At 43.7% G+C, this 23,493-nt stretch overlaps 1 protein-coding gene across 1 annotated transcript in view; it reads right to left on the reverse strand.

Moving 5' to 3' along the window:
- Positions 1-23,034, reverse strand: part of LOC130362663 (hippocampus abundant transcript 1 protein-like) — an 88,695-nt gene extending 65,661 nt beyond the window's left edge. Inside the window, exons 1-3 of the mRNA XM_056567574.1 lie at positions 22,999-23,034; positions 21,472-21,717; positions 12,337-12,972 (exon numbers count right to left, since the gene is read on the reverse strand). Coding sequence (XP_056423549.1) covers positions 12,337-12,972; positions 21,472-21,717; positions 22,999-23,034 — 918 coding nt within the window. The remainder of the gene's footprint in view (positions 1-12,336; positions 12,973-21,471; positions 21,718-22,998) is intronic.
- Between the last annotated feature and the right edge of the window lie 459 nt (positions 23,035-23,493).

Below are 23,493 nucleotides of genomic sequence, written 5' to 3' on the forward strand. Positions count from 1 at the left end.
AAATCCAGATGCCACCATCACAGTCCTCCTGTTCTGCAATGTTTTCCAAACAAACAATTCATAGATACAGTGCTAGGGTGGTCTTTTAAACCAGCGTCATGTGCAAAAATTCTGGTGCATTTCTGTCAGTTCCAGCAGAAATGTGTCATAGATGTATGCAAAAACCAGCAGAAGTGTGTCATAGATGTATGCAAAAACCAGCAGAAGTGTGTCATAGATGTATGCAAAAACCAGCAGAAGTGTGTCATAGATGTATGCAAAAACCAGCAGAAGTGTGTCATAGATGTATGCAAAAACCAGCAGAAGTGTGTCATAGATGTATGCAAAAACCAGCAGAAGTGTGTCATAGATGTATGCAAAAACCAGCAGAAGTGTGTCATAGATGTATGCAAAAACCAGCAGAAGTGTGTCATAGATGTATGCAAAAACCAGCAGAAGTGTGTCATAGATGTATGCAAAAACCAGCAGAAGTGTGTCATAGATGTATGCAAAAACCAGCAGAAGTGTGTCATAGATGTATGCAAAAACCAGCAGAAGTGTGTCATAGATGTATGCAAAAACCAGCAGAAGTGTGTCATAGATGTATGCAAAAACCAGCAGAAGTGTGTCATAGATGTATGCAAAAACCAGCAGAAGTGTGTCATAGATGTATGCAAAAACCAGCAGAAGTGTGTCATAGATGTATGCAAAAACCAGCAGAAATGTGTCATAGATGTATGCAAAAACCAGCAGAAATGTGGAGCAAAGTCACATAATTCAATTCATTTGCAATACTAAAACTGGGCCATGATGTCAATAATATAGCATTACCACACACCGGATCCGCTGCGGATCTGAAATTGTAAATCCGTAGTTGTAAAATCTTATTTGTGCATCATTGACTGCGGATTTTACAACTTTGAATCCGCAGCGCACCTGGTGTGTGTGGATGTACCTTACTAATATTTTACATCAACTAAGCATACTAAGAACTGTTCTGAAAGAAATAACAGACCCTTTAAGCAGGGGCGGACTGACCGGCCAGTCCGATTGGATGTTGTCCGAGGGCCTGGCCGGGTTAAGAACCGCTGCTACTGAGGATCCAAGACACTTGTCCAGGATCCCCAGGCAGGCAATAGCCCAGGGCCCCCATCCACAGCAGACCCCCCCTGGGGATCCAAAGCACAAGAGTTTAGACCTGATGCCCCGGTTCCCAGGGCTGCAGAACATCTCTCAGCTGTATGCCTATAGGGGTCATTTCTACCTATTGGGGATCCCTATCTGCCTACCTGATAGGGCTGGCGTTAATAAAAGCCATACTCTTTAATACCCCACAGCTGCGGCACTGACGCTCTCGGTCCTCACTCATCTCCACTACTTATGCATCAGGAACTACCTGCTCAGCCAATCACTGGCCACAGGTGTCCTGCCTCAGGTAGTGATTGGTTGAACAGGCACTAGTGTGGTCTCCACAATATCACTATGTGGAGATCAAAAGGGGGTACTTTTATACTGTGTGGGACGTCACAAAGGACATTATTACCAGTTGGGGCTTTATGCTTGGGAAATGTTTTATAGGTTGTGAAACGGATGGGAAGGTACAGGAAAAATGCGCAGCCTAAAATGTTTGGTAGATTCTGCAAAGACAACTGGTGGCTGAAAGAAATCACCATGATGGTCTGGGCCGGTTGGAAAAGAAAAGGGAAAGTAAATGAATATAGGGATTATGGAAGCAAGAAAAAAAAAAACTGAACATTGATCATGAAGTCATATGTACCTCACAGTAGGACGGATAAAAAGTAGTTAGTTCTGCAAAAAAAAAAAAAATTAAATTAAGTGTTACACAGTTCTGATAATAGCGAAGAAGGCCCAGATTTATCAGCCTGTCTGGCGATAAAAACTGTCTCATACACCCATAACCAATCCAGTTCAGCTTAGCTTAACCCCTTAAGGACGCAGGACGTAAATGTACGTCCTGGTGCGGTGGTACTTAACGCACCAGGACGTACATTTACGTCATGTGCATAACCGCGGGCATCGGAGCGATGCCCGTGTCATGCGCGGCTGATCCCGGCTGCTGATCGCAGCCAGGGACCCGCCGGCAATGGCGGACGGCCGCGATTTCGTGGACGTCCGCCATTAACCCCTCAGGTGCCGGGATCAATACAGATCCCGGCATCTGCGGCAGTGCGCGATTTGAATGAATGATCGGATCGCCCGCAGCGCTGCTGCGGGGATCCGATCATTCAGAACGCCGCACGGAGGTCCACTCACCTTCCTCCGTCTGGCTCCCGGCATCTCCTGCTCTGGTCTGAGATCGAGCAGACCAGAGCAGAAGATGACCGATAACACTGATCTGTTCTATGTCCTATACATAGAACAGATCAGTATTAGCAATCATGGTATTGCTATGAATAGTCCCCTATGGGGACTATTCAAGTGTAAAAAAAAATGTAAAAAAAAATGTAAAAGTAAAAAAAAGTGAAAAATCCCCTCCCCCAATAAAAAAGTAAAACGTCCGTGTTTTTTCCTATTTTACCCCCAAAAAGCGTAAAAAACTTTTTTTATAGACATATTTGGTATCGCTGCGTGCGTAAATGTCCGAACTATTAAAATAAAATGTTAATGATCCCGTACGGTGAACGGCGTTAACGAAAAAAAAAAAAAGTCCAAAATTCCTACTTTTTTAATACATTTTATTAAAAAAAATTATAAAAAATGTATTAAAAGTTTTTTATATGCAAATGTGGTATCAAAAAAAGTACAGATCATGGCGCAAAAAATGAGCCCCCATACCGCCGCTTATACGGAAAAATAAAAAGTTAGAGGTCATCAAAATAAAGGGATTGTAAACGTACTAATTTGGTTAAAAAGTTTGTGATTTTTTTTTTTTAAGCGCAACAATAATAGAAAAGTATGTAATAATGGGTATCATTTTAATCGTATTGACCCTCAGAATAAAGAACACACATCATTTTTACCGTAAATTGTACGGCGTGAAAACGAAACCTTCCAAAATTAGCAAAATTGCGTTTTTCGTTTTAATTTCCCCACAAAAATAGTGTTTTTTGGTTGCGCCATACATTTTATGATATAATGAGTTATGTCATTACAAAGGACAACTGGTCGAGCAAAAAACAAGCCCTCATACTAGTCTGTGGATGAAAATATAAAAGAGTTATGATTTTTAGAAGGCGAGGAGGAAAAAATGAAAACGTAAAAATTAAGTCCTTAAGGGGTTAAAGTGGTACTCCGGTGAAAACGTTTTTTTTTTTTTTTTTTTTTTTTTTTTTAATCAACAGTGCTCTCTGCTGACATCTCTGTCCATTTTAGGAACTGTCCAGAACAGCATATATTTGCTATGGGGATTCCCTTTTACTCTGGCAGTTCCTAAAATGAACAGAGATGTCAGCAGAGAGCACTGTGCTCATGATGTCAGCAGACAGCTCTGTGTTTCAAACGGAAATTAATTTCCACTGTAGTATTCAGCAGCTAATAAGTACAGGAAGGATTAAGATTTAGAAAGTAATTTACAAATTTGTTTAACTTTCTGGCACCAGTTGATTTAAAATAAGTTTTTCACCGGAGTACCCCTTTAATTTTACCAGACCGTGTTAACATAAGAAAACAGAGCTACGATTGGTTGTTATGGGCAAAACTAGAAAGTTCTTGTCCTCAGACAGACTTATATCTGGCCTAAAAGTTATTGCTCTCAGACCACTGTATACTATAAAAGACTCCACAATGGCAGAGAGAAGGGTCAGACATGCAGAATTGTTGCTACAGGACCCTTTTTCTTAGGTAATAATCTGACACCAGAACTGCCTGACTGCAGCTTAAAAACTGACTGTAGCATGAAAAAAATGTAATAAAAAGTGATCAAAAAGTTCCATCAAAGCAAAAATGGTGCAAAAAATAAGTTTTGTATGTGGAAAAATAAAAAAAGTTATAAGTGTCAGAAGATGACAATTTTAAACATACAGGCAGAAAAAGAAAATGTCCCTCACGGATATCCTCCGATAAAAGCCTTTGTTCTATATTTAAACTTGGAACAATACACAGGAGTAAAACAGAACGTGACGCATTTCAGTCGTACAACACAACCTTAGTCATACATCATTTTAAACATACTAATTTTGGTGCATGTCATTTATTTTATTTTTTTAAGTAGTAACAAAATAAAACCTACATAAATTGGGTGTCCTTGTAACCGTATGGACCTACAGAATAAAGATAAGGTGTCATTTTGACCGAAAAGGGCACTGCGTAGAAACGGAAGCCCCCAAAATTTACAAAATTGCATTTTTTATTATTTCACCCCCCAAATAAGTATTTTTTTTGGTTTGCAGCAGATTGTTATAAAAGTGATGTCATTACAAAGTAAAATTGGTGACACAAAAAAAAACAAGCCCTTATATGGGTCTGCAGGTACAAAATGAAAGCATTATGATTTTTAGGAGGAAAAAACTAAAAGGAGGAGGAGGAGGAGGAGAAAACGAAAAGTGCAAAGACGAAAATTGGCCTCGTCCTTCAGGTCAAAATGTGCTTGGTCTGCAAGGGGTAAAAGGAGATATCCAGCCCTGAAAAACGTATCCCCTATTCTAAGGATAGGGGATAAGTTTCAGATCGCAGGGGGTCCGACTGCTGGGATCCCCCCAGCGATCTCCTGTACAGGGCCCCAGCTCTCCGGACAGATAGCGGGAGTCGACCACCGCACGAAGCGGCAGCTGACACGCCCCCTCAATACATCTCTATGGCAGAGCCGGAGATTGCTGAAGGCAGCACTCCGGCTCTGTCATAGAGTTGTATTGAGGAGGCATGTCAGCCGCCGCTCCGTGCAGTGGTCGACACGTCCCCTTCCCGCGGGCTGCCGGGGCCCCGTACGGGAGACTGCGGGGGGGGTGGTCCCTGCGGTCGGACCCCCCCACGATCTGAAACTTATCCCCGATAAATAGAATAGGGGATACGTTTTTCAGGACTGGATATCTCCTTTAATATGGATTAAAATAAAAAAAGTTTATAGTTTCTTGTTTCATGAAGATCAAAACTGGCTATGGCAACAAGGAACATACCATACTGTCCCCTTCATATACAACTGCTAAATGACAAATGTAGTATGGGGACCTCTGGAACACAGGGGAGCTACATCTCACACATCTGTCATAATTCCCAAGTATCTACAATATGACAATGACAATCTATAAATATAACCACGTGGTGCAACAATCATCTATGGTCAGGCCTGGACCAGGTCTTTGTTTATTTAAGTTAATACCGTGTATATACTCGAGTATAAGCCGACCCGAATATAAGCCGAGGCCCCTAATTTCACCCCAAAAACCCAGGAAAAGTTATTGACTCGAGTATAAGCCTAGGGTGGGAAATACATAATCCCCCCCTGTCATCATCCAGACTAGAGATGAGCGAACTTACAGTAAATTCGATTCGTCACGAACTTCTCGGCTCGGCAGTTGATGACTTTTCTTGCGTAAATTAGTTCAGCCTTCAGGTGCTCCGGTGGGCTGGAAAAGGTGGATACATTCATAGGAAAGAGTCTCCTAGGACTGTATCCACCTTTTCCAGCCCACCGGAGCACCGGAAAGCTGAACTAATTTATGCAGGAAAAGTCATCAACTGCCGAGCCGAGAAGTTCGTGACGAATCGAATTTACTGTAAATTCACTCATCTCTAATCCAGACCCCCGGAATTAACACCCTCATCATCATCACCCTGTCATCATCCCCCCCCTTCATCATTATCACCTGTCATCATCCCCCCCTTCATCATCATCACCTGTCATCATCCCACACCCCCCCCTTCATCATCACCCCTTGTCAATGTCTGATTTAACAGTGGTCTTCAACCTGCGGACCTCCAGATGTTCCAAAACTACAACTCCCAGCATGCCCGGACAGCCATCAGCTGTCCGGGCATGCTGGGAGTTGTAGTTTTGAAGCATATGGAGGTCCGCAGGTTGAAGACCACTGCCCGGGCCTTTGTCATCATCCAGCCCCCCATCCCCTTTAGTTTTGTACTCCCCTCCGCTCGGCGGGACGTTCGGGTGAGCTGGTCCGGGCCATCTGTGCTGCAGGACCGTCCGGTGGGGAGGTATAGTCGTTCCGGGCTGTCCATCTTCAGCGGGGGGCTTCTTCTCCGCGCTTCACGCCCGACCCCGGAATAATGACGTTGCCTTGACGACGTCCCTGTGCGTCGTCGTCAAGGCAACGTCATTATTCCGGGCCCGAAGTGCGGAGAAAAGGCCCCCCCCCGGTGAAGATGGACAGCCCGGAACGACTATCCCTCCCCACCGGACGGTCCTGCAGCACAGATGGCCCGGACCAGCTCACCCGAACGTCCCGCCGAGCGGAGGCGAGTGCAAAACTAAAGGGGGATGGGGGGCTGGATGATGACGAAGGCCCGGGCAGTGGTGTTCAACCTGAGGACCTCCAGATGTTTCAAAACTACAACTCCCAGCATGCCCGGACAGCCGATGGCCGAAAAAGCCGAAAAATCGTGCTGAAAAACTCGGCTTATACTTGAGTATATACGGTAAGTGGCTTTTAATAGGTGCAGGGGTGTGGAAATTTTATAAAAAACTACTTGTCCACGGGACTAAAATGGAGCAAAATCTACTTGTCCCTCATGACGATCCACTTGTCCGGCCAATTTTCGCTTTTACGCTCTCTTTTTTTTCCTCCTCGCCCTATAATAGTCATAACTACCTACTATAATGACACCTTTTAATTTTTCAATAACATTCTCTGAACCAAAAATATATATATAAATATATATTGAGGGAAGTGAAATTTAAATAGTAAAAGATAATTTTGCAGATTTGGTGGTTTTTCTTTTCTGCGCCATTTACCTTGTGGTTGAGGTAACATGTTAGTTTTATACTTTCGGCGGCTGATTACAGCGATATCAGATTTGTATCGTTTACGTCATGTTTTACTAATTCTGGACTTTTTCTAATTTTTTTTTAATTGCCATTTTTTAACCCCTGTAGCTTTATTTTTTTTCCGCATATCAGGCTGTATGAGGGCTCATTTTTTGCGCCATAATCTGTTTTTTGTATCGGTGCCATTTTGGCATTGATCTGACTTTTTAATCGCTTTTTAACTTTTTTTTTTCTGGGATATTATAAAAATTTCAAATCTGTGGTTTGATTTTTTTTTACATTTACCGTACGGGATACATAATGTTATATTTTAATAGGTTGTACAATTACGCACGCAGAGATAACAAATATGTTTATTTTTATTATGTTTGCATGTTTTTATATAGGAAAAGGGGGTGATTTTAACTTTTAACATGGAAGGGGTTAATGCAGCGGTCTTCAAACTGTGGCCCTCCAGATGTTGCAAAACTACAACTCCCAGCATGCCCGGACAGCCAACGGCTGTCCTGGCATGCTGGGAATTGTAGTTTTGTAACATCTGGAGGGGCACAGTTTGAAAACCACTGGGTTAATGTGTGTCTTTCAAACTTTTATTAAAACTTTTTTTTATTATTATTTTTTTTTTGACACTTTATTAGACTAATGAGGAATCATTAGATTCCTCAGACAGATGAATAGATTCTATTTAACTCTATTAATCTGTGAGCTCTGTGATCCATTGATAGAGCCTGGTCCAGCCAGGATCTATCAATGACAGAGCGGGACTGGAGGAAGCAGAGGTAAGTCCTCCGGCTACCTCTATAGTGGATCGCCCCCCTGCGATCACGCTGCGGGGGGGGGGTCGATCCACCCCACTAGCCCACCAGGGAGAGTTCACATGTCCTTTTAGACGCTGCTGTCAGCTTTGACAGCGGCGATCTAAAGGGTTAATAGCCAGCCGCAGCGATCGCCGCATACTGGCTATTAGCGGCGGCCCCCGGCTACTGAGAACAGCCGGGGGGTGCAGAGTATGGAGCGGGCAGGAGTCCAGAGCCCGTTCCATACTCCCCTGTGAGCGCCGCAAGCATCTCATCGTGCAGACGTGCGGGGAGTGAAGGCAGAGGACGCAGGTCTGCATGGGGAGAAATAAGCCACGCCCCCTCATCTCCCCCCCCGGCTGGGGGGGAGAAGACAAATACTGTACACAGCTTCTCATCTCCCCTGCTCTGCTTCCGAGGACACAGGCTGCAGAGTATGGAGCGGGCAGGAGTCGGGTGCCCGCTCCATACAGACTGCAGATCGCCGCCGCACTTGTCAGGTCCGGCCCTGCTTGCCCGAAGCCCGGGCTAAGGGCCGGACAAATTCACCTGCCCGGCGCCCAAAACTGCTAGTCCCGGTGTCATTACAGAACTCATACATGCTCATTCAAGATGAGTGAAGTTAAAGTTATTCGATTCATCATGAACTTCTCGGCTCGGCGGTTGCTGACTTTAGCCTGCATAAATGAGTTCAGCTTTCAGGTGCTCCGGTGGGCTGGCAAAGGTAGATACAGTCCTAGAACAGAGTCTCCAGCCCACAGGAGCACCTGAAAGCTGAACTCATTTATGCAGCCTAAAGTCAGCGACCGCTGAGCCGAGGTGTTTGTGAACAATCGAATCACTGTAACTTCGCTCATCTCTAATGCCCATCATGGGGGGGTATCATATGTCATGCAAATCTGCCATGGGAACCAACTACAGTATTTCTATTGAACCCTTCTTATAGCCAAAGTGAGATATGGATAGAGTGACCACTCAACTGGTTCCTTATCTCCGCCACATCCATACAGACCTAGACGGAATACACAGGACTATGACACAAGTTACTCGGTTCCTGATTCCAATAAATGAAGTAATTGCATCAGTCTGGTTTCCTTTACTCATCTTGGAGAAGACGGCACCGGAAGAAGACTTTATTAGGCTGCATTCACACCAGGTTTTTGCAATACAGTTCAATGTGAAAACTGTACGGAACCGTATTCAAACCGTATGTGTAGACATTTTATAGAAAACCGTATACCAACCGTAGCATCCGGTTGTGTACGTTTTGCATCATTTACGGTTTTATTCGTTTTTTTTTTCCCCGTACACAAAACCGTAGTCTATTACGGTTTTATGTCCGGGTGAAAAACCGGATATAACCCGTATACATTTTTTTTTAAATGGTGGTCAATGGGAACCGTACAGAACTGTATGTGTGTACATCCGGTGTGCACAATACGGTTTTGCAGTTTGCACATGTATCCGTTTTTTTTTTTAAACGTATTAAACCGTATGCAACTGGAAATCTGTTTTCAAACTGTATACGGTTTAAAACCATACAGAGGTATATATACGGTTGTATATGGTTCGGTCTTGAGACATATGCTTTTGTTTATTTTTGTTTTGTTTTTTTTTTACAAAAAACCTGATACAGGAACCGTATTGCAAAAACGAGATGTGAATGCAGCCTAAGGAAGATTTTTGTTTTTTGCTTAGGGCACTGGGTCTGGCACAATCAAAAAAAAATCGCTGGAAAAAAAAAAAATAAAAAAAAAAATAAAAAATAAAAGAGTAGTCGCACGTTCGACTTTTTTGCGACAATTTTAAGCAACAATATAACTACTAAATGCTTTAATAAATGTCCCCCATAGTCTTCACATAATAGTAGTTACTCTGTGGGATTGGAGAGAGTCCCCAAATACTTCAAAAAAACTGATAAAACTGTAAGTGATGCAAAACGTGCACAACTGGATGCATGCGGTTTTCTATGAAATATCTATACATACGGTTTGTAATACGGTTCCATACGGTTTTTTCACTGAAACGGGATACTGGAACCGTACTGCAAAAACGAGATGTGAATGCATCCTTAAAAGGGGTCCATCAACTGGTGCCAGAAAGTTAAACAGATTTGTAAATTACTTCTATTTAAAAATCTTAATCCTTCCAGTACTTAGCTGCTGTATGATCAACAGGAAGCTATTTTTTTCTTTTAATTTCCTTTCTGTCTGACCACAGAGCTCTCTGCTGGCACCTCTGTCCATTTTAGGAACTGTCTAGAGTAGGAGCAAATCCCCATAGCAAACCTGGACAGTTCCTGACATGGACAGAGGTGTCAGCAGAGAGCACTGTGGTCAGACAGAAAGGAAATTCAAAAAGAAAAGATCTTCCTGCGGAGCATAAAACAGCTGATAAGTAGTGATGAGCAGCATTGCCCATATTCGAATTTGCGATATTTCGCGAATATATTTATAAAAATTCAAAATGCAAATATTCGCGCCCAACACTACTGATAAGTACTGGAAGGATTAAGATTTTTTTTATAAAAAGTAATTTACAAATCTGTTCAACTTTCTGGCAACAGTTGATTTAAAAAAAAAAAAAAAACTAATAATGTTTTCCACCTGAGTAGCCCTTTAAGGCCTTAAGAAGAAAGCAAACACTCCGGAGCCGGTGCATTGCCGTGGAATGAGATTTGCCATAGAATGAGATGGTCCGCCTCCATCACATCCTATTGGCTCTCTCTTGTCACGTGACATATTTAAACGTCACGCATCGATGCGCACAGCATTGTCAATTTGGCTATCACAGGGAGAGGATCTCCTCACCCTGTGATAGCTGAAGCTGTACGGAGCTCTCATGGCCTCTGTGGCCCGACAGAAGTTCACACACGTACGCAGCTCATACGGCTGCCTCATATACATTTACTGTTGATCCACAGCGCTATCGGGATCCCTATGCCCGATGGCGCTGTCATCAGGATCCCCACGCCCGCAGCTCTACACCCCGTCCCCCGCAGCTGTACTTCCCGTCCCCCGCATCTCTACTCCCCGTCCCCCGCATCTCTACTCCCCGTCCCCCGCAGCTCTACTCCCCGTCCCCCGCAGCTCTACTCCCCGTCCCCCGCATCTCTACTCCCCGTCCCCCGCAGCTCTACTCCCCGTCCCCCGCAGCTCTACTCCCCGTCCCCCGCAGCTCTACTCCCCGTCCCCCGCAGCTCTACTCCCCGTCCCCCGCAGCTCTACTCCCCGTCCCCCGCAGCTCTACTCCCCGTCCCCCGCAGCTCTCAGGGAGCGATCCACAGCGCTATGGGGATTCCTATTCCTGATGCCGCTGTCATCAGTGTGCGTCCCCGCGAGCGCCCCATGCCCGCAGCTGTACTCCCCGTCCTCCGCCCCCCGCAGCTGTACTCCCCGTCCCGTTAACGCTCAGGGAACGGGGAACAGAAAGTAGAGCATCGGGCGCAGGTAAAGTAGTACTGCGCATGCGCAGCACTACGCGAATAACTTAACCTGCGCCCGATGCTCTACTTTCTGTTCCCCGTTCCCTGAGCGTTAACGGGACGGGGAGTACAGCTGCGGGCATGGGGCGCTCGCGGGGACGCACACTGATCACAGCGCCATCGGGCGTAGGAATCCCCATAGCGCTGTGGATCGCTCCCTGAGCGTTCACAGGGGACGGGGAGTAGAGCTGCGGGGGACGGGGAGTAGAGCTGCGGGGGACGGGGAGTAGAGATGCGGGCGTGGGGATCCTGATGACAGCGCCATCGGGCATAGGGATCCCGATAGCGCTGTGGATCAACAGTAAATGTATATGAGGCAGCCGTATGAGCTGCGTACATGTGTGAACTTCTGTCGGGCCACAGAGGCCATGAGAGCTCCGTACAGCTTCAGCTATCACAGGGTGAGGAGATCCTCTCCCTGTGATAGCCAAACTGACACTGCTGTGCGCATCGATGCGTGACGTTTAAATATGTCACGTGACAAGAGAGAGCCAATAGGATGTGATGGAGGCGGACCATCTCATTCTATGGCAAATCTCATTCCACGGCAATGCACCGGCGCTACGACTAACCACAGAATGTCTTAAGACGTTTTAACCCTTGAGATAACATTGTGCTGCGGGCGATAATATAGTCCTACCAGAGTGGATAAAGCACTATGGATAATAGGAATATGCTTTGTTACCCTAAACGTGACCAGGAACTATCTAATCCTGTAGTCTCCAACCTGCGGACCTCCAGATGTTGCAAAACTACAACTCCCAGCATGCCCGGACAGCCGTTGGCTGTCCGGGCATGCTGGGAGTTGTAGTTTTGCAACATCTGGAGGTCCGCAGGTTGAAGACCACTGATTTAATCAGTCAGGTTCCAGATGAAGGCATCTAGGACAGTGGTCTCCAAACTGTGGACCTCCAGCTGTTGCAAAACTACAACTCCCAGCGTGCCCACAGGCACGCTGGGAGTTGTAGTTTTGCAACAGGCTGGAGGTCCACAGTTTGGAGCCCTAGGGGCACTTGCTCACATTTACTTTGCCACTTGCTCCTGGTATTAGGATGGTGAATGGGGCATCTGCCAACAGGAGACGGACTGGGCCCTTGGCACTGAACAAGGGGCACTCCATAACCCCCAGCAGAGACAGCTGCCACCTCCAGCACCATGATCCCCGGGGGAGCACTCACCGAGCCGCCATCCTTCATGAGGATCCTCTTCACCAGCATGACCCTACTGCCGGCCGCCTTCTTCTTCTTGGCCTGGCTCATCTTGCCCTCCTCATCCTGGGCACCGGCTGCTGTCACCACTGATGTCCGGGTCACGATCAGGGGCCCTTCGGCTGCGCACTCGGCGGGGTCCAGGGCTGGCTCGCAGCACACTGGCCGCAAAGCCGGACTGGAGGACAGATCTATGGTGGCCACCAGAACGGGGTGTACCGGGAGCAGGGCTATGGGCGTCTGCGAGGACACGGGGTGCAGGGGCACGGCGCACAGAGAGGCCGGGCTCAGCAGCACAGGGTAGACGGGAGGGGAAGCGACACAGCACACGGCTTCCTCCTTCTCTTCCTGCTGCAGGCGCGCGGGTCCGGAGGAAGGCTCGGGCTGGTCAGCTCCGGTGCCCTCTTCCGGCCTCCTCTCGTACTTTGAGGGATCCAGACTCCAACCCCGGTCCGTATGGACCTGCCCGCCTACACACTCACAGGCCGGTATCTCGGCCTCCACCTTCCCAGCTCCAGCACCGACTGCGCACTCCCCTCTCCCCGCCGGATGCGCGTCACCAAGCCGCCCATACTGCCTGACAGATGCACACCGGTGCTGCCTGCACTACTGCTGGTGGACTGCAGAGGGCGCGGCCGCTGCTGCAGCTTCCACACCTGACTGCGAACAATATATAATCGCATTGTTGTAGGGGACAGGTTACATGTGGCGGTCCTCTTATCTACTCCTTAGAAGTGCGGCTGTTTGACAGTAAACCGCCTCATTACAACTAGCCAAAGAGCCAGGTCGAACAGTTACCTATAGCAACCAACTGAGGTGTATATTGAAGATGTAGGGGCACAGTGCAAAATCCAGACCAGGGCATCAAACTATAAGGCTAGGTTCACACTATTTCAAAGCGCCTGCAATTCCGCTTTGAAATTGCAGGCAGAAATTCCGCTTACTAAAATGTATAGTGTAGTGAATGGGTTTCCGTTCACAAATTCACACTTCGAAATTTGTGAAGCGGAATTTGTGAACGGAAAATTCGCTTGAAAATTTCCGCCTGAAGAAAAGTGTTGCTTATTCTTCAGGCGGAACGCATTGCGGTCTATTGGAGACTGCAGTGTCCACGCGGTCCTAGCGGGCCACACTCGGAATCTCCAGGCTGAAATTTTCGGCCCAGATATTCCACATTGTGAATTTAGCCTAAGGGTTTACGGGCAAAAAAAAAAAATTTATTTTCGCGCAAAATTCGTGGGAAATTTGCACACAATTTGCACGGAATTGCGTGCGGAATTGTGCACGGACATGGGGGAGAAAGAAGTGAAGGGTTTTTCAGCCATTTCTGCGCAAATTGCGTACGAATTCCGCGCAAATTGCGCACAAAAACAATGTCGGGCGGAATTTTTTTTTACCATTGACTTCAATTGATTTCTGCTAGAACATGTTCTTTCTTCAAGCGTAAAGGAATTCAGCATCGAAATTCTGCTAGTAGAATTTCCGCAGTGTGAACAGGACAGCAGAAATAACATTAACGTCAATGGGCAAAGGAGATGTGCATTAATTTGGAGCGGAGAATTCAAGAGGAATTACTCGAGTAATTCCGCGTGAATTACTCAGTGTGAACGCACCCTTAGGCTAAATTCACACTGCAAAATCTCCGGGCAGAAAGTTTCCGCCCGGAGATTCCGAGTGCGGCCCATTCTTCAGGCGAAAGTTTCCAAGAGGATATTCCGTTCACAAATTCCGCTTGACAAATTCTGGTGTGAATTTGTGAACGGAAACCCATTCACGATACAGTACATTTTAGCAAGCGGAATTTCTGCATGCCATTTCAAAGTGGAATTGCAGATGGGAATTCTGTAGTGTGAACCTAGCCTAAGAGTCCGTTCACACTACAGAAATTCCGTAAGGAATTTCCTTGCAGAATTAGCACAAATCATCACGATTCTGCGCTTGTGTCGTGCGGAATTTTAAAGCAGAAATTTGCACAGGGTTCAGGGCCAGCCCAAGACATTGTGCTGCCTGGGTCCAGGAGTGAAATGCTGTCCATTGCATATTAGGAGGACATAATTAAAAAAAACACTGTTCTGGAGTTTTGTATTTTTATTACTTTTATACCATTTACCGCCATAGTGCCAGGACCCATGGTTGGGCCGGCCCTGACTGAGCTTTTAACCACCTATATCTAGTTCCCTGTATTCAGATATATCCATCATGAGTAGGGGGTAGTTCCCTGTGGTATATCAGATATATTCATCATGAGTAGGGGGTAGTTCCCTGTGGTATATCAGATATATCCTTCATGAGTAGGGGATAGTTCCCTGTGGTATATCAGATATATACATCATGAGTAGGGGATAGTTCCCTGTTTTATATCAGATATATCCATCATGAGTAGGGGGTAGTTCCCTGTGGTATATCAGATATATTCATCATGAGTAGGGGGTAGTTCCCTGTGGTATATCAGATATATCCATCATGAGTAGGGGATAGTTCCCTGTGGTATATCAGATATATCCATCATGAGTAGGGGATAGTTCCCTGTGGTATATCAGATATATCCATCATGAGTAGGGGTAGTTCCCTGTGTTATATCAGATATATACGTCATGAGTAGGGGATAATTCCCTGTGGTATATCAGATATATACATCATGAGTAGGGGGTAGTTCCCTGTGGTATATCAGATATATCCATCATGAGTAGGGGTAGTTCCCTGTGTTATATCAGATATATACGTCATGAGTAGGGGATAGTTTCCTGTGTTATATCAGATATTTCCATCATGAGTAGGGGGTAGTTCCCTGTGGTATATCAGATATATCCTTCATGAGTAGGGGGTAGTTTCCTGTGTTATATCAGATATATTCATCATGAGTAGGGGGTAGTTCCCTGTGGTATATCAGATATATCCATCATGTGTAGGGGATAGTTTCCTGTGGTATATCAGATATATCCATCATGTGTAGGGGATAATTCCCTGTGTTATATCAGATATATACATCATGAGTAGGGGATAATTCCCTGTGGTATATCAGATATATACATCATGAGTAGGGGGTAGTTCCCTGTGTTATTTTAGATATATACGTCATGAGTAGGGGATAGTTCCCTGTGTTATATCAGATATATACGTCATGAGTAGGGGATAGTTCCCTGTGTTATATCAGATATATACGTCATGAGTAGGGGGTAGTTCCCTGTGTTATATCAGATATATCCATCATGAGTAGGGGGTAGTTCCCTGTGTTATATCAGATATTTCCATCATGAGTAGGGGGTAGTTCCCTGTTTTATATCATGTAAAGAAAACACAAGAAAAGCACAGGGCGCTTCATCGGGTAATATGTTCAGCTCTATATAGAACAATAAATTTACAGCCTTTAACCTGAGGAAGTAGCTGTATGGGCTCCGAAAGCACTTGTTTTTTGGACAATACATTTTAATTTGATACATTCCCAGTTTTGAATCATATGGCATTATTGCGCGAGTGGAGTTTTTCCTTTTAAAAATGTCCTGTTTTATATCAGTTATATTCATCATGAGTAGGGGCTCGTTCCCCATGTTATGTCAGATATATCAATCATGAGTAGGGGTAGTTCCCTGTTTTATATCAGATATATCCATCATGAGTAGGGGATAGTTCCCTGTTTTATATCAGATATATCCATCATGAGTAGGGGGTAGTTCCCTGTGGTATATCAGATATATCCATCATGAGTAGGGGCTAGTTCCCTGTTTTATATCAGATATATCCATCATGAGTAGGGGATAGTTCCCTGTTTTATATCAGATATATCCATCATGAGTAGGGGGTAGTTCCCTGTGGTATATCAGATATATCCATCATGAGTAGGGGCTCGTTCCCCATGTTATGTCAGATATATCAATCATGAGTAGGGGATAGTTCCCTGTTTTATATCAGATATATCCATCATGAGTAGGGGATAGTTTCCTGTGGTATATCAGATATATCCATCATGAGTAGGGGATAGTTCCCTGTGGTATATCAGATATATCCATCATGAGTAGGGGATAGTTTCCTGTGTTATATCAGATATATCAATCATGAGTAGGGGGTAGTTCCCTGTGGTATATCAGATATATCCATCATGAGTAGGGGATAGTTTCCTGTGTTATATCAGATATATCAATCATGAGTAGGGGGTAGTTCCCTGTGGTATATCAGATATATCCATCATGAGTAGGGGATAGTTTCCTGTGGTATATCAGATATATCCATCATGTGTAGGGGATAGTTTCCTGTGTTATATCAGATATATACATCATGAGTAGGGGATAATTCCCTGTGGTATATCAGATATATACATCATGAGTAGGGGGTAGTTCCCTGTGTTATTTTAGATATATACGTCATGAGTAGGGGGTAGTTCCCTGTGTTATATCAGATATATACGTCATGAGTAGGGGGTAGTTCCCTGTGTTATATCAGATATATACGTCATGAGTAGGGGGTAGTTCCCTGTGTTATATCAGATATTTCCATCATGAGTAGGGGGTAGTTCCCTGTTTTATATCATGTAAAGAAAACACAAGAAATGCACAGGGCGCTTCATCGGGTAATATGTTCAGCTCTATATAGAACAATAAATTTACAGCCTTTAACCTGAGGAAGTAGCTGTATGGGCTCCGAAAGCACTTGTTTTTTGGACAATACATTTTAATTTGATACATTCCCAGTTTTGAATCATATGGCATTATTGCGCGAGTGGAGTTTTTCCTTTTAAAAATGTCCTGTTTTATATCAGTTATATTCATCATGAGTAGGGGCTCGTTCCCCATGTTATGTCAGATATATCAATCATGAGTAGGGGTAGTTCCCTGTTTTATATCAGATATATCCATCATGAGTAGGGGATAGTTTCCTGTGTTATATCAGATATATCAATCATGAGTAGGGGGTAGTTCCCTGTGGTATATCAGATATATCCATCATGAGTAGGGGATAGTTTCCTGTGGTATATCAGATATATCCATCATGTGTAGGGGATAGTTTCCTGTGGTATATCAGATATATACATCATGAGTAGGGGATAATTCCCTGTGGTATATCAGATATATACATCATGAGTAGGGGGTAGTTCCCTGTGTTATTTTAGATATATACGTCATGAGTAGGGGATAGTTCCCTGTGTTATATCAGATATATCCATCATGTGTAGGGGATAGTTTCCTGTGTTATATCAGATATATACATCATGAGTAGGGGATAATTCCCTGTGGTATATCAGATATATACATCATGAGTAGGGGGTAGTTCCCTGTGTTATATCAGATATATACATCATGAGTAGGGGGTAGTTCCCTGTGTTATATCAGATATATACGTCATGAGTAGGGGGTAGTTCCCTGTGTTATATCAGATATATACGTCATGAGTAGGGGGTAGTTCCCTGTGTTATATCAGATATATACATCATGAGTAGGGGGTAGTTCCCTGTGTTATATCAGATATGTACATCATGAGTAGGGGGTAGTTCCCTGTGTTATATCAGATATATACGTCATGAGTAGGGGATAGTTCCCTGTGTTATATCAGATATATACGTCATGAGTAGGGGGTAGTTCCCTGTGTTATATCAGATATTTCCATCATGAGTAGGGGGTAGTTCCCTGTTTTATATCATGTAAAGAAAACACAAGAAATGCACAGGGCGCTTCATCGGGTAATATGTTCAGCTCTATATAGAACAATAAATTTACAGCCTTTAACCTGAGGAAGTAGCTGTATGGGCTCCGAAAGCACTTGTTTTTTGGACAATACATTTTAATTTGATACATTCCCAGTTTTGAATCATATGGCATTATTGCGCGAGTGGAGTTTTTCCTTTTAAAAATGTCCTGTTTTATATCAGTTATATTCATCATGAGTAGGGGCTCGTTCCCCATGTTATGTCAGATATATCAATCATGAGTAGGGGTAGTTCCCTGTTTTATATCAGATATATCCATCATGAGTAGGGGATAGTTCCCTGTTTTATATCAGATATATCCATCATGAGTAGGGGGTAGTTCCCTGTGGTATATCAGATATATCCATCATGAGTAGGGGATAGTTCCCTGTGTTATATCAGATATATCCATCATGAGTAGGGGGTAGTTCCCTGTGTTATATCAGATATATCCATCATGAGTAGGGGATAGTTCCCTGTGGTATATCAGATATATCCATCATGAGTAGGGGATAGTTCCCTGTTTTATATCAGATATATCAATCATGAGTAGGGGGTAGTTCCCTGTGGTATATCAGATATATCCATCATGAGTAGGGGATAGTTCCCTGTGTTATATCAGATATATCCATCATGAGTAGGGGGTAGTTCCCTGTGGTATATCAGATATATCCATCATGAGTAGGGGATAGTTCCCTGTGGTATATCAGATATATCCATCATGAGTAGGGGATAGTTCCCTGTGTTATATCAGATATATCCATCATGAGTAGGGGATAGTTCCCTGTTTTATATTAGATATATCCATCATGAGTAGGGGATAGTTCCCTGTTTTATATCAGATATATCCATCATGAGTAGGGGATAGTTCCCTGTTTTATATCAGATATATCCATCATGAGTAGGGGATAGTTCCCTGTTTTATATCAGATATATCCATCATGAGTAGGGGATAGTTCCCTGTTTTATATCAGATATATCCATCATGAGTAGGGGATAGTTCCCTGTTTTATATCAGATATATCCATCATGAGTAGGGGATAGTTCCCTGTTTTATATCAGATATATCCATCATGAGTAGGGGCAAGTACCCCATGTTATGCTTGACCCGATAGAAGGAATTTTACCTAGCAGTGGAAAACAATAGACAAATTAGTGATTAACCCATGCACTGCTAGGAGGCCTCTAAAGGCAAGAAAAGACCACATCCATGCGTATTGTTTACAGCAGTGAATATATTGGGAGGGATATTTGTGCTGCCTACGGACTCCAGGAAATAAAAATTTCATTAAAGGTAAATTTTATACTTCCTCTTCCTGATCAAGAGGAATTCACAAGGAATAATTTTGGTCAGGAAATTGTTGCCTTCTGTCTTTTTATCCATCAAGCGGATTTCAAGCGGAATTTCCATGCAGAAATGAAGAGGAATGAAGGAGGAATTTACCTATCTGAATTCCGCTTGAAAACGATGTCGGGCAGAATTTTTTTTCTACCATCGACTTCTATTGGATTCTGCTGGCAGATTCCGCTTGAAGAATGAACATTTTCTTTCTTCAAGCGGAAAGAAATTCAGGATCGGAAATCCGCTAGCAGAATTTCCGCAGTGAGAACATGACAGCAAAAAAAAAACATTAAAATCAATGGACAGAGGAGATGTGCATTAATTTGGAGAGGAGAATTCAAGAGGAATTACTCAAGTAATTCCTCTTGAAATACTCAGTTGTGAACGCACCCTGAGGCAGCACAACAAAAGGACATACAAAGCAGTATGAGAAAATAAAGGGGGGATCAATGATTAACTGCTCCTTGAAGCACTTCTCTACCCAAGACCGATCCCTCAGCTGCCAAGATGTCTAATCTGTAATGTCGGACGAATGTGGACGTTGATAACATGTGGCAGCTTTACACATTTCCGACAGAGGAATATAACTTCTTTCAGCCCAAGAGACAGCTGTAGACCTTGTAGAGTGAGCTTCGAGCCTAATAGGCGACTGGAGACCACCCAGACTGTAACAGAACTTAATTGGATCCTTGATCCATTGAGATAAGGTGGTTTTACTTGCCCTTGTTGCTTTTACTTTTACCTCTATTTTGATCGCTGAACTGAACAAAAAGTGCTTCTGAAGGCCTAGAATCTTCTGTGCGCTGTAGATAGGATAGATGAAGATCATTTTCTTCGCTTTCATTTAGGATGGGCAAGACAATCTCACAATTTAGATTTGTGTGACATTCTACTTTCGGGAGGAAACCAGGCATGGTTTTAAGGACCATCACACCGGGAAGAACCCCTTAGGTAGGGCTCTTTGCAGAAGATAGCCTGTATCTTTGATCCAGAAAGCCAGAGTGGACTTGCTGGCTCTCTTGCCTTTGATCTGTTCTCTGAACTGTATGAACAGAACCTCATGATCTAGATTCGGCTGTACGATCCAGGTAAGGCTGGGTTCACACTACGTTTTTCAACTACGATTCCCGCATACGTTTTCTATCAAAAACCGTATGAAAAAAAAACGGATGGAACAGTATGGGAAAAAGTAAACTGTATGCGTTTTTAAACAGTATACTGTTTTTAAAAGTGCATACAGTTCCGTCAGTTTTTATAGAAAAAAAACCCATAAGTTTTAGAAAATTTTGTCCATTTTTAATGGGAGGGGTCATGGGTGGGGACTTTAGGATTCAAATGCGCATGTGCAAAGTAAAAACGTATACGTTTATCCCGTATGGAACCGTATACATGTGCGTTTCCCATTGACGTCCATGTTGAAAATAAACGTATGCGGTTGCAGTACGGTTTTTAAACCGGAGACAAAATCGTTGTCAACCACGGTTTTGACTCCGGTTTAAAAACCGTACTGCAACCGCATACGTTTTTTTTTTACATGGGCGTCAATAGGTAACGCACATGTATACGGTTCCATACGGGAAAAACGTATACGTTTTTACTTTGCACATGCGCATTTGAATCCTAAAGTCCCCACCCATGACCCCTCCCATTAAAAATGGACAACATTTTCTAAAACTTATGGGGTTTTTTTCTATAAAAACTGACGGAACTGTATGCACTTTTAAAAATAGTATACTGTTTAAAAACGCATACAGTTTACTTTTTCCCATACTGTTCCATCCGTTTTTTTTCCAATACGGTTTTTGATAGAAAACGTATGCGGGAATCGTAGTTGAAAAACGTAGTGTGAACCCAGCCTTAGCAAGAATATACCTTCTCACATCCAGCAGATGAAGACGATCGTCCTCGCTGATCGTCCTCTCCAGAACTGGTAGAACGATTTCACAATTCAGAGAGGAGACACAATTTTGTGTGAGAAGCCTGGCATGGTTTTCAGCACCACAGCGTGATGAAGAATCCTAAGATATGGCTCTTGACAGGAGAGGGCTTGGATCTCCCCTATTCTCCTGGCTGAAGTAATGGCTACCAGGAAGAAGGTCTTGAAGGCCACACATTTCAACTCCACAGACTGAAGTGATTCAAAGAGCAAAGATGTTTCAGTATGCTGGACAAGTCCCAATGGAACAGTAGGCCTTAGCTTGTACTGGGCTCTGAAGAATCTGGAAATAACCGGAATACCTGAGAAGATTCCATCCAAATGAGAGTTGATAGCTGTGAGGTGAACCTTCAATGTATTTGGTTTGAGACCCTTACGGAACCCGTCTTGTAGGAACTGTAATAGAGAGGATACCTCTTGAGGAGACACAGACTTTCCCTCGCACCAGGAAGAATAGATTCTCCACACTCGAGAATAGACTTTAACCCCTTAAGGACCAACCATTTTTCTGTCTTTGCACTTTTGTTTTTTCCTCCTTATCTTTTAAAAATCATAACCCTTTCAATTTTGCATCTAAAAATCGATATGAGGGCTTATTTTTTGCGCCACCAATTCTACTTTGTAATGACATCAGTCATTTTACCCAAAAATCTACGGCAAAACTGAAAAAAAAAATTGTGCGACAAAATTGAAGAAAAAACACCATTTTGAAAATTTTGGGGGCTTCCGTTTCTAAGCTGTAAATTTTTTGGTCAAAATGATACTTTATCTTTATTCTGTAGGTCCATACAATTAAAATGATACCCTACTTATATAGGTTTGATTTTGTCGTACTTTTGGAAAAAATCATAACTAAATGCATGAAAATGTATCCATTTAAAATTGTCCTCTTCTGACTCCTATAACTTTTTTATTTTTCTGTGTACGGGGTGGTACGAGGGCTCGTTTTTTGCGCCGTGATCTGAAGTTTCAATCGGTACCATATTTGTTTTGATTGGACTTTGTGATCGCTGTTTATTCCGTATTTTTTTTTTGGTATGAAAAGTGACCAAAAATACGCTATTTTGGACTTTGGAATTTTTTGGCGCGTACGCCATTGACGATGCGGTTTAATTTCCATATATTTTTATAGTTCGGACATTTACACATATGGCAATACCATATATGTTTATTTTTATTATGGATATATATTTTTTATATGGAATTTGGGAAAAGGGGGGTGATTTCAACTTTTAATAAGGAAGGGGTTAATAATGTGTTTTTAAACTTTTTTTGAAAACTTTTTTTATAACACTTTTAGTCCCCTTAGTGGACTTTTAGGAGGAATCATTTGATTCCTCATACAGATCAATGGGATTACATACAATCCCATTGATCTGTGTGCTCTGCGCTCAATTGATAAAGCCTGGCCCTGCCAGACTTTATCATACTGAGCACCAGAGCAGCAGGAGAGGTAAGCCCTCAGGCTACCTCAGTAGGGGATCTGTCCCACTGGACCACCAGTGACTGGGTACAGGCACCTTTAGACGCTGCTGTCAACTTTGATAGGGTCTAAAGAGTTAATAGCCGCCCGCAGCGATCGCCACATGTCGGGTATTAACGCCGGCCCCCAACTACAGGAATCAGCTGAGGGCTGGCTGGTATAACGCGGGCTCGAGTCGGGAGCCCGCGTCATACCCCGTTAACGGCCATTGGATGAGCATAGAGGTCCATGGTCGTTATCGGGTTAACTGTACTCAGTCTTTGTGAAGCCAGAATGGTATCCACCACTTCCTCAGACAAACCTTTCTTCAGCAAAGATGACTGTTCATTAACCAGGCCATGGGGTGGAGTCTGAACAGGTCCTGATACAGCATGCCTGCTTAAAGAAGAAGTTCCGGGGTCACAGGGAGCTTCTTATAGACTCCTTTCCACAGATCCAGGGCGAGAGGGAACCAACCCTTCCTGGGACAGAATGAAGTTCTTATTATGGCTTTCACTTCTTCATCTCAGATTTTCTTGAAGACTCGAGGAATAAGAGGAGTGGGAGGAAAGACGTATACAAAGATCTTCTTCCACGGTATTGATAGACCATCTATCGCTACAGGATGCCCAGCTTTGGAAAGAGCAGAATACTGGAAGTTTCTTGATACCATAGCATCCATCTGAGGTGTACCCTCTCTACTGGTCAGA

Source organism: Hyla sarda, chromosome 1, assembly GCF_029499605.1.
Source record: "Hyla sarda isolate aHylSar1 chromosome 1, aHylSar1.hap1, whole genome shotgun sequence".
In the NCBI taxonomy this organism is placed as follows: Eukaryota; Metazoa; Chordata; class Amphibia; order Anura; family Hylidae; genus Hyla; species Hyla sarda.